General features: G+C 36.2%; 1 protein-coding gene across 5 annotated transcripts in view; it reads left to right on the top strand.

Annotated features, from left to right (window-relative positions):
• DCAF6 (DDB1 and CUL4 associated factor 6) overlaps nt 1-12,092 on the top strand; it is an 88,765-nt gene that overhangs the window by 17,380 nt on the left and 59,293 nt on the right. For all 5 annotated transcript variants that reach the window (XM_064468876.1, XM_064468901.1, XM_064468895.1 and 2 more), the window contains exons 3-4: nt 5,889-5,981; nt 10,765-10,950. In XM_064468876.1, coding sequence (XP_064324946.1) covers nt 5,889-5,981; nt 10,765-10,950 — 279 coding nt within the window. The remainder of the gene's footprint in view (nt 1-5,888; nt 5,982-10,764; nt 10,951-12,092) is intronic.

Below are 12,092 nucleotides of genomic sequence, written 5' to 3'. Positions count from 1 at the left end.
GTACAAGATATGTGAAAAGTTTTGAGATTCTTTTCCTGAAATTAGTTGTGGAGTTTTAATTTTTTGTTTGTTTCCATGTAAAAACTGTCATTTTTGCTTATAAAACAGGGGGGACAAGAAAATAGTATTTCTTCCCTACTTGTTAAAAATGGAATGACTGATCTCTGTTTTAGTTAACGGCCTGTGTTATGTGACAGCAATTGCAAGTTTGTTTTTGGCTATTTGATGTTGCTTGGATCTGCCTGGTGGATATTTATTTGAATATTCATTTTGAATCGATTGTGTTAGCTTTTAAAGTATGCTTCAATGTGTGGCCCAACTTAGTTGTCTTACTGGGTGGAAAATATTTTAATTATGAATATATAGTATTACATGCAGGTGTTTAAGATATTGCTATAATCTGAAAAATGTCTTTAGAAATTGAATGCGCTTGGAACTATCCACGTTTAAATAATGGGATATTAGGATTTCTTACCTCATTTACTATGTTGTCGTTTGCAGGGAATAATCTTTTATGGCTAGCAACCATTCAGTATAATTTCTTACTACTTTATTTTTCTTTCACAGTTTTTTTTTTTTAAAGGACATTACAATGCCCTTACTGATTAAAATGTTTGTACCATCAGTGGTAAATGAACCCATTAGTAACCTTTTTTCCCTCACAATTGCTGAATCAGCATGCATGTCAAATGCAAGAAATGAATGACACAGTTGTGTTATTAAGGGTGTTTCTGGATTTCATTTTTTGGGAGTGGTAGGGGTTTTCTGGAGGGCTGGACGGGGTTTTGAGTTATTGGTTGGGGGTTTTTTTTGTTTTTTATTAAGAACATTTGCATTCTTTTGTGGAGTAAGTTGTGACTTGTATTTTCTATATGAAGCATGCTGTGTAATTGGGCACATTGGACAACATACTGAAGGCAAGATTTTATTTTTTCTAATTGAGGATAAAAGTCCAACTTCCTACCTACCATTTGATCTATCTTACACAAAAGAGAGATCTTGTGGGAAATACCACTCTGTGTGTAATCATGCTTGGGTACAATATCTTTGAAGAAGGGAGTAGTTCTATGAATTACTTCAAGTATACATGCTCTTGTAGCAGCAATATTACCATAGCACCTTTTTGTTTGGGATGTAAGTATTTTCATTTCAGAGTTTAGGTACCATTGTCTTTGAAATAGTGCAATTTTCCACTACGTTTGAAGACACAGCTTCTAGCAATAGTACGTGAAGTAATTGAATTAATCTACCAAATCACTGATGTCTGCTTGTAACCTTATCCTTCCAGGGCATGATTTGCCTCTTTCAAGAAGATTCACATTGTCCAATTCAGAGTGAGGTTATGTGTATGCCAGAAGCTGCCATTTTCCGTGTTAACTCTAAACAGAGCTTAAGATAATCAAGAAATGTGTAGAATTAGGTGAGATGCTTTCTGTATGAAGTGGCTAAATCCAAAGGAGAAATGTCGAAGGAAAATCAATGTGGACAAGCAACAATGAAGTGTGAGGGAAGCAGAGGAGAAAGCAAATCTAAACCACATTGGAGTAAAAGTATCACTTATTTTCTTCCCGTTCCGGTCCTGTGAAAGCTGAGGAAGGAAGAACTGCAGAATGCATAGGTAGATGGAGCAAATACTACATTTTAGAATAATGAAAGAAGATTACCTGGAGGAATAATTTCTCATTTCTATGTGTGGACATTCAGTTCAGTAAGAAGCATCCTGTGTGGCATACATGTCCTTCAGCATGGCACTTGAGAGCAAGTAATTTTTAGATGTAGTCCTCAAAGCTATGCTTAAATTAGTATAGGAGGTTTGTTTGCATATTGTTAGAATGTGTAGTTTTTACCTTTTCCTCCACAGGTGAAAAGTAGTGAGTTTTTCACCCTGTTCCTTGCTTGGGAGGTCTTTCTGATATTCTGGATATCTACAGTAATTTTTCTTTCCTGTCTTCTATTTCTTGTATTTTGTTAATCTATCCTGTTCACAAAAGAGTTAATTCTACTGTCACATTGCATAGAAGTGAGGAGTTTCCTTTCTCAGTTTTTTAACGACTGGCTGCACTGCCTCTTGCATTGTCTTTGAGGAAAACAGAGATAGTAAATTTATTTTTGACTATTTGACTAATGAATCAAAAGTGCCTGCTGCTTCTGTTCAAGGCTAGTTGAGTGGCAAATAAAACTAGATACAGTTGATAATGTGGAATGTTTAATAGAAAAAAGGTAATTACACACCCTTTGGCTTTTCTCATCTTGTTAGTAATTGTCTGTCATTTGTGTTCAATATATCCTTCCTTTTGGCTCTAACACCTTTTTCCAAGAATTTCAAACCCTTAGTGTAGTAACTGTTACATTATGCTTTTAGTTGAGTGGTACGTGGCTGTGAAAGTAGATGATATGTGGCTTTTCTACACGGTTTTGAAATTCAAACCAATTTTCTACCTAGTCCTCATTTTACGTGTATTTTAATAGTGGATTTGCTACCATGGAATGAGACGTAAGAACTGTTTTTAATATGCTCTTACTGAGTGTCTGTTTTAGTGATCCATATGCATATTTATTGGGGTTATTCACTGTTGGTCAATGGGTTGTACTGAACACTGAAAAATGTAGTGTGTTGACTTACTGGAAAGTCAGTGTTCTGTGAAAAAAAAAAAGCAAGCTTATTCTACTGAAAGACTTTGCTATTTTTTTTACTTACTTTTTGACAGTAATGTTGAGAAGGTGATCTGGTACAGAATAAAAGGGCTGTTTACTTATAGACCTCTAGCACACAGTTGGTTATATCCTCTCACTTCAGGATTTTTTCTGAACCAGCTTTGGCCTGGGTAGGGTGTATTGAAATTGCTCAAAGCTGAAGCAATCAGTGCAATGAAATTGGAATTTAAGAGGAGAATGATTGATGTCTTGTGTAGGTTTGTGATGCTGCAATTTAGATGATCATGACTCCCCTTTGCATCTTCGATGCTTTCTCTGCTTTCCTGCCCTTGAGACTTTGTTTTTGGCACACCCCACCATGCCCCTCAATTTGTTTAAGTTTTGTGCTAGCTCTTCTTTCTCACATCATGTGTTCTAATATTTTGGCAGCTTCCTTGGTTTTTCAGTGTGTTGTTCTTATTTCTATTCTTGTATCCTTGTATTAGTATTTTGGCTTCTTTAGGGCAATGATGGTATTTTTCTGCCTGAAAGGAAATGTAGATGAAATGAACATTCTTGGGTTTTGTTTGCCCTAGCTGTAGTACTGTGCTATGTTTGACAACATTTTTAAAGTACAGTTGTCAGGATAGGTTACTTCAATGATAGATGGATCTGGGGGTTAGTTGAATGCATGGTTCTTAGTGACCGACAGCCAGGGTTACAAAACCATAAGAGTAGCCATGAAAGGTCATACCAATGCTCAGTCAAGCCTGATAACTTGGCCCTGAGAGTGGCCAGTACTGATTTTTGAGGAAAGTTGAGACAGAGCAAGCGGACACTACTTCAAGGGTATTCCAGAGAACACATCACACTCTAATGGACAGATGGAGGTGAAAGTTGCATCTTTGTTTCTGACAATTTTACATTTTTCTTTGATGAATACATATATTATTCTACTTCTGGTGTTTAGGACGTTTCATGACAATGAATTCCAGTTTTAATAAAATGCCATGTGTGTCGTGATGGTTTCATTGAACACCCTCCATTTCCTGTACTGTAAAGATCCATGGAAAATTACTTCTTTCTTTTTCCATGTCATTCAGGATTTCATAAGCTTCTGTCATATCCCCTCTACAGAATAGTACAAATTATTTGCCTCTTGCATGAAAAAGTGTTAGATACCTATGACCAGCCTGGTCGTTCTTTTTCATAATTTCTTTTTTCAAGTGGGCAGTAATAGAAATGGAGAATACAGGAGCGGGATATGAACCAAAACTGCATAGTGTGGAAGACGGAGATTTACCATGCATGGCTGTATACACTGACAGAATGGCGTTTGCTTTCCTGTGCATTTCTTAATGATTCCTAACATTATCTGACTGCTGCTGAGAGTTGAGCTAACTCTACTATAGGCATGTCTGTTTTAACACGAAGATCTTTTTTTTTTTTTTAAATTTTTTTTTTTTTAAGTGGAAAAAGTTCTTTTAAAGCTCCTTGATGAATAAGTTGTTGCCCGGATGATCCATCTAAACCAGTTAATTCTGATTTTGCAACTTTGCCTAATTAAGGACCCTAACTAAGCTTGTGATTAAAATAGTAAATAAAATGGGTATATTTACTTTAAACAAAAAAATTTTTGTCTTTTGGGGTCAGAATGAGACATTGCAATAAAAAAAAAAGCATAAGAAAAGGACTTAGAATGAAGTGGGGTTTTTATTAATTATATAGTCCACTCTGATACATCACACTAAGGCAGTTATTCTGCCAACGGAATATAGCCAACAGAAGATGTTGATGGCTGCAGCGTTACCGAAATCGGCAATAAACCTTGTAACACCAATGTAGGGTTAAAAGGCAGGCATTCTTTATTTACGGCGCCGGGCGCACGGGGATCGCTCCTCCTAACGTGCACACCTGAAAACTCATTGGCAGGACTTAAATACACATACAAATACATAATCATGAAAGGGATGTACATATGTAAAGTAAAAGGTGGGGACTTCCGAGGACTTATTAACATACAGTCCCTTCTCTTTGCGCAGACCCTGTTGATCCTGGGGGTTCTTCTCTGGTGGTCGAGGGGAGGAAGACCAATAGTCCTCCTCACTTCAACTTTTCACCTTTTTCTACTTGTAAATCTGCCAAACAATAGTAGCGGGTCTTATCTAGCTTGGTTGTTGTTCGCTTTCCGGCCTTCCATATGTCGGATAATCTTTGGCCTTAGAAATGCTAATTTAGTGGTAACAACCATCATCTTATCTCTTCGTCTTCATCCTTAGTTTCTTTTCGTCCTTGAGCCCATGTGTCTGTTCTTTATGTCACATTCCTTGTAGGTCACCTTGCTGCAACCTAAGATACATACTTATCTCACTAAGATACATTTCACTGCTACCAATTATTCTAAACTACAAATGAAATAGTATACCCAAAATCATGGTTAATAATCTACAGGATAATACTGGGTAAAAATAAAAGCATATATCAGCAGTTTGACACTTAAAGCTATTTTAGAGGCTACTTGAAATAACAATGGTCATGCATATGCAGTCTTTGGTGCTTGTGCATGAGCTGCTGCTTGAAGACAGGTTACTCTAAGGATACTTTCTGAGATTTCTCGATTTTGAGTGATTTTACAGCTTCATTTCATTGACACATTATTAAACACAGCCTTGTGAAAGGAAAATTGATAAGGAAATATATTGTAAAGTTCTCCTGCTATAATTCTGTACCTCACTGTAGGATTCTTCTTTCCCAGCATACTCGCACTTCTCAAAAGGGATCTGGGATGGATTCTGTGGCACTTTTCACATGATCCCTGAGAAGGTGTGGTCACTGGAAAATATACAAAGCAATGGATGGTCAGAATTTGGGTATGGTGAAGATACGATAACGAGGGCGTTGTGATGCCCTCCAGTTCAAATTCAGAGAACTCTGTGGAGTAGATATGGTATGTTAAATCACCTGAATGTGTAAAATTGCGGCTGCTGAGGCCTTTTTGGGAAGGCTTAATTTACCTGATGGACTCTTCGGGAGCAGAGGGAGTAACTGAGATACCATAGGTGAAGCAGGTGATTCCCTTATCAATTTGTTTTAAGAACACTTTTTTGTGTGTGTGTGCTAGCTGCTTAGAAATTACATCATATCAATTGAATTTGTTAAATCCTGTTTCTGTAGTGTTGGATGAGAACTGATGTTTTAATATTGTGAATATTGAATTACTATAAGTTGAAACTAATGTTTGTTAATTCATGCAGGTGAATACAATTTGCTGGAATGATACAGGAGAATATATTTTATCTGGTTCGGATGACACCAATCTGGTAATTAGTAATCCCTACAGCAGAAAGGTAGGTTTGTTTCTCGATACTCAGTAATTTTCAAATAAGATTTAAGTTATTATTTTTGAAGACATTAAGAAATTATTTTTCAGTTACTAATTATTATCTGACAAAGATAATATCAGGCACGTTACAGTGTTTATAAATGGGAGTAAGACTTCACAGAGCTTTAAAACCTTAGTATTCTAATCCCTTGCGACATAGGTATTATCCCATTTTACGGTTGGTGGTCTGGCACAAAAGGAACATCGTCTCACAACAGATTAGTGTCAGAATTAGCAACAGGATTCAGTAATTCTTGTGAAATCTTATAGTCAGATAAATTGTGTTCTGTTTCATTTTAGTTTTAAAATATTGTATTGGCTTTTGCTGTATATAATATATGGAGTTGTCTTCCTGTGTAATGTTGAAGTGTCAATCTTGATTAAAATGCTTTATTACCATTTGAAATTACATTACCTTGTGTGTGCATGTATGTGGATGGAGAAGAATTTGTACTGAAATAGGGGAAGCAGGTTTGTGAAGGGGGCAGAGCTGTAAAGGTCTCTGCTTCTCCACTTCTGCACTCACGTGGGTTACAATGCAGTCGAATGGCTGCCAGTACTGTCAGCTAGCATCCATCGCGTAGTATCAGTGTTGCACACTTTGCTCTTTGAGGAGCTGCTGATAGTTTGATAGAGCAGATGCTCCAAACTCTGCCCTTTAGTGCTGGGGATCCTATGCAGCAATGTTCAAGTGAGGTCCTCTCTCCATGCTCTCTCAGAGGTTGAGAACTAAACCCTGAGGAGGTGCTGAAAAACTAAATTTGGTGGGGGAACCAAAATGTATGCTTGGTATGGTGGAAGAGAGTTTGAATAGAAGGTTATGGAGGCTGAAGTATTTTGCCTTCCTGAAGAGCTGTGGTGGGAAATTAATAGTGATCTGGAGTGTCACCTGTGCCTATAGGTAAGGCTCTTTTCCTCACTTCCCCAAATGAACCATTGCTTCCAAACTTCATCTCTTCCTTTCAACTATTGGCATCAGTCTGACAAAGTTTAGATCAGTGTCATTAGACCAGGGTTTCTCTTGGACTTTGAGTTCATCTGAAGAAGAAGGGGTGTCTAAGGCAGCTATGAAGTGGATGAAGGATATGTTCCAAAGACACTCTTGTTGGAGAGACTTGCAAAGTAAAAATTCTTCATGCAAGTAAAGAGTGTTCAATAGTATTGTGCAGAGTCTATTTTAATGTATCACTATGGGATAATTGCTATATCACTATCTTATTATAGGACTATTATATTAAATTATTATAATATTTTAATAGGTGCAGCAATCTAAATTTTATGCTTTCATGGAGTGATTTTTGTTTTTTCCCCCCGTTGTGTACTACTGCTGCACTTAAGCCAAATGAGAAATATCAGAGATGTTTTATTTTCTTATTTTTAACAGTCAGCTGTGTTAATTTTTTACACACCAGCAAAGCAGATAGATTTTTAAAAAATAATTATTATTATTGTTGGTTCCCCCCCAATATATGCAAATGTAACCATAAAAGAGCAGGTATTAGTAGGAAGACTTAATTAGTATTGTTCCTGAAATGTGCTAGAGATGCAATTTTTAATGACTGTTACAATTGTGTTAACTTATTTTCTCTGGCTTAAATAACAGAATCAATACAGGAAAAGGGAGCAAATTGGTACTGGTACCAGAACTCTACTGTAATTCTGTCATCTTGGCAGATATCCTTATCACCACATTTGCTGTTAGGAGATAGCTAAAGTAGCAAAAATAGTCTTCAGCCATCAGTATAGGCTTCTGTGTTAGTAAAATGTCTAATAAGTAAATATTTAATCTTGTTTAATTCTTCTTTACATGAGTTTTATGTAAGTCACTGCAGTTTGTTATGTATGGTCAGATGCAAATGTTAATTGTCACTATGTAATGTGTCTCAGAAGGAGAAATTTTGCTAAATGTGTTTCTTCAGTTTGAATAGGTTATATGTTTATAGTATTTATGCATTTGAGGAGAAATGTGTTGTGATTTCTAATAGTAGTTGCAAGACTAAATCAAAAGGATGAGCCCTTCATTATACTTTGGGATGGTTGAGAAAAACCCTTCTTGTGGATCTTCCTCATTTTGTTTCAGGGATCACATTACTGGGGGAGGGGAGAGCATTTGGCTGGAGCTAAAGCTCTACCCGCTACAAGCATGGTACAAAAAGATGGGAATTCCTATATTTACATCAGGTTGAGCACTCAGTTGGCCTGAGACTTCTCTCAGCTAATGCCAGTGTGAAGACAGGATTCTTATGAGTAGTTATACTCATGATTTTTTAATCTTTAGCTTGGTTTGCCTTCTGGGAAAGAAAGGGTTCAGCTCACATGAGAAAGTGCTGGGGAGGCTTTGGAGGGTACTTGGTGGGGCTGAAGGTTTACAGCTTTTCTAGAATCAGGTTTGCTACTTTTCACTTCAGGGTGGGGTTCCATTAGGTTTGCTTTCCGTTACTTTTTAAAGAGGGGTTGGCCTCTTCAAAGGCAGCACTATTGAAAAGGCTGGATTGTAAATTATTCTGTGCTGAGTATCATGAATGGGGACCCTAAATTAACTACATCCTGAAAAGCTTAGTAACCCACTGATACTTGACTTGCGTTTGTTTCAACAGGCTTGTTTTAAAAAAGTACACCAGAGTGGAAATAAAACTGCTTTTTAAACTGGTTTTAGTTCTTAATGTGACTTTAAAAGTGCTGGTTTGTTCATTATGGTGTTTTTTTTTTATTGTAAAGAGTTTCCACTTGGATACAGACCTTAAACATTTCAGGTTTAAAGAAGACAACAGAGTAGCTGCCAGAAATTCTACTTTCTTGGAGGAAACTACTTACTGTTAGGGATGGAGCTTGTATGCAAGCTTCTGGGATCTCTACTTAGTAATCCTATCCTAAAGATTTAATCTGCACTTTTAAGAGATGCAATCTGAGTTCTTGAATTTGTTGCCTTTGCAATTGATTTTCTGTGTAACTATTACTTAAGCAATTGCAAAAGTTATGAGGATGTCTGGATTAGTACAGCTAGTCAAGTACTTTGAAGAACATCTGACATTTCTGAATGCTGTTTCACTTTACAGTGGAGGAGGGAAGAAGGGAAGGAAAGAAAAATTTGAGTTTTTCCGAGTTTGAGGGCAATCATCAAATGTAGATCTCCATGTCTAAACTGAGACCTGCAGATGGGGAAGATTGAAGCAGAAGAATAGAATGTTAGCTATTGACTGCATGAAAAGCAAGGGCATGAATGTGGGGGTTGTGAGGAAAAGGGGGAAAAGTAAGAAGCACATGTAATGTGGTGAGAGAAGGACCCTGTACAGCAGAGCAAAGAGGAAAAAAAGCCTGCCTGCTTATATTCAGTAATAGGGAGGAAGTGGTGGAAAACCTGCAGGGGAATCTAAAGGTGATAGAGAAGCCCCCAGTTTTTTATATATATATGTATGTATGTATTTTTTTATTAGGGAGATCAAAAAGGATTTCTTGCAGGACAAAAATATTTCTTTCACAGTATCAATAACATAAAACCAGAGGTTGGATTGACAGCTTACATCTTTAACTGTCATCTGAGCTAGGGTACATTTTGGACTTGTTCTGAGTTGCTCCTTTGATACCAAGTTCCTCATTTCTTTTGAATGTCTGGGTTTTGAATGTTTCCAGTAAAATGCAGAGATCTGAACAGCTCTAAACAAAGAGGCAGATATATTGAAATAAAATGAATGGATTATATCTCCTGATTTTGGTATTTTAAAAAAATAATAATCCTTGTGTATCTTTCAGAATATGCAGATGCACTGTTAATCTTGTGTGTGTGTGAATTGTTTAAAAGGTGTGAAATAGCATTTGTGAAATATTAGGCATGAACTATCACTGACAGAGTAACTTCATTTGCATAATGTTTTCTTTGATTAAGTTAATTGAGTGGAAATTTGGAAGTAATTTTCATACTGTAAACAACTTGGTAAGTATCTTTTTCCTATTAGTAGAGGTAAAAATGCAGTTTGGTTTAAATGCTGCAGATGGGAGAAATAAAGTAAGAATAGAATATTCACTAGTGTACATGAAAGCATATGGAGGGTTTTTACAGTTTTGATAGACTAATAAGCAGCATGTTAGGAAATATAAAGAGTCATCGCAAAGTGTTTAAAACCAACTGTGATGGTGAAGTAAATTATATGCTGCTCTGCTGTACTGTAGATGGATGGCATTGACTGAGACTTAGTCAAGTCTTAGTTTATCGCCCTGTGATCATGTTCTTAAATGTTCATTTTTGACTGGATTCAAAACATCCTTTCTTACAAACTTCAGCTCTTCTTTTTAAAGTTTTAAGTAGCATCAATTTTTAAAGTCTAAAGTTGGCTTGTATTACAATGCTTTATTCTTCTTGATCTACAATATTCCAGATCTTCTAAATCCCTTCTCGCTGACCTGCTGGCTGCCTGTGCTCTCACCCTGGACTAATATTTTACTTTGAGAAGCCTGATGTGAAATGTAACTAGCATTTTAAAAACAAAAGGTGGTAGTTGCATTCTAGTCCTTTCATTTTGCAGACTACTTTGTGCAAGTGCATAAGTGAGTGTCTCTTGTGGAAGCACTCCGTTCTTAAAAGAAATTTGGTGTAAAGACAGCTTTTCTGTTCTGTTGTTTTAAACTGTAGTGTACTGGGAACCTGTACATAACTGATGTTTTATAGTACCAGAGTCTGTGTTATTTTCCCTTTCTTTATTTGCTTTGAAAATATTAACCTGATACAGCCTTCCTTTTTCTTTCTTCCTCAGGTTTTAACAACCATTCGCTCAGGACACAGGGCCAATATTTTTAGTGCAAAATTCTTACCATGCACCAACGACAAACAGATTGTATCTTGTTCCGGAGATGGAGTAATTTTTTACACTAATGTTGAACAAGATGCAGAGACCAACAGACAATGCCAGTATACGTGCCACTATGGAACTACCTATGAGGTACCCCACAAAAGTATATGATAATTTTAAGATAGGTAGAATATGTATTATCTTGGGCAACAATACAAGATTTTAAACAGACAGCTGAAACTGAGAAAAGCTCAACCAATCAAGATTTTAACTAACTGCTGAAAGTGAAAGCTAGCTTCCTTCTAGCTTTTTTTAATTATTATTAAAGTAGGATTTGAAAGAGAAATATGTTGACTAAATTGAATGGAAGACTTTTCAAAAGGTAGTGTTGTTAAGACCACTTTCTTTGCAAATGTAATAGCTGAATATACCTTCACTGAAAGAATCCTCTGCAGAGCAAAACTGATTTAAATTGTACTGTGAATTTCTTTCTGCAGTAGGTTGGGAGGTGGGGCTATGTTTTGCATTTTCATTTTATTCTCTCCACCCCACCCCCCCAACTTTACAGCACTTTAATGCCTTTTTCACAATTTAAATCCTTCTGAGAAATGCTTATTTCAGCATGGGTGAATATCTTAATCTGAAAAATGTATTTACAGTTTTAGGTAATTTCTTTATTTTGTATTCTAGTTAACTCTTTCTGTGTAAACTTAGAGCCAATGTTTTCAATTCTCCCGTGGAAGTTTTGTTCATATGAATAGGCCAGTAAAGAAGAAAAGTGTTAATTAAGAAGATAATCAGATTTATTGATCTATTTATTCTAAGGACAGTAAAATCTTCTGCTTGTAAAACTTAGTGTGCTTAAAACAAAAAATACTGCTATTTCATTCTTAGGTTAGAAATGTTTCAAGTTTTTTGTTGTTGTTTTTTTTTTTAAACACTACCACAGTACACACATGGGGAAAAGTCATCTCAAATATATTGCTTTTTTAACTATTTAGCTCAGATTTCATAGCAAGCTTTTAAACCTCTTCCTTTGTATGTTAAGTGAGCAAAATATTTTAAACTGTTAAAAAAATGGGGGCGTGTGAAAGGGTTATGTGAGAAAAGAAAATGGCTGAAGTACTGCCAGAATTAATTTTTGATCATGTAGTAAAAGTACACATGTTCCATTAAAGGTTTTGTCAAAAACACTTCCTGACTGCAGGGTAACTGTTTATGTCAGTTGAGTGAACCTTGCAGTATTCAGCCCGTTTCTGGCACTTGTGGTTTTGTTTTGCATTTGTTTTGAC

The sequence above is a fragment of the Phalacrocorax carbo genome, chromosome 1 (assembly GCF_963921805.1).
Source record: "Phalacrocorax carbo chromosome 1, bPhaCar2.1, whole genome shotgun sequence".
NCBI lineage: Eukaryota > Metazoa > Chordata > Aves > Suliformes > Phalacrocoracidae > Phalacrocorax > Phalacrocorax carbo.
The sequence above is the reverse complement of the archived record's forward strand: the minus strand, read 5'-3'. Positions and strand labels throughout refer to the sequence as shown.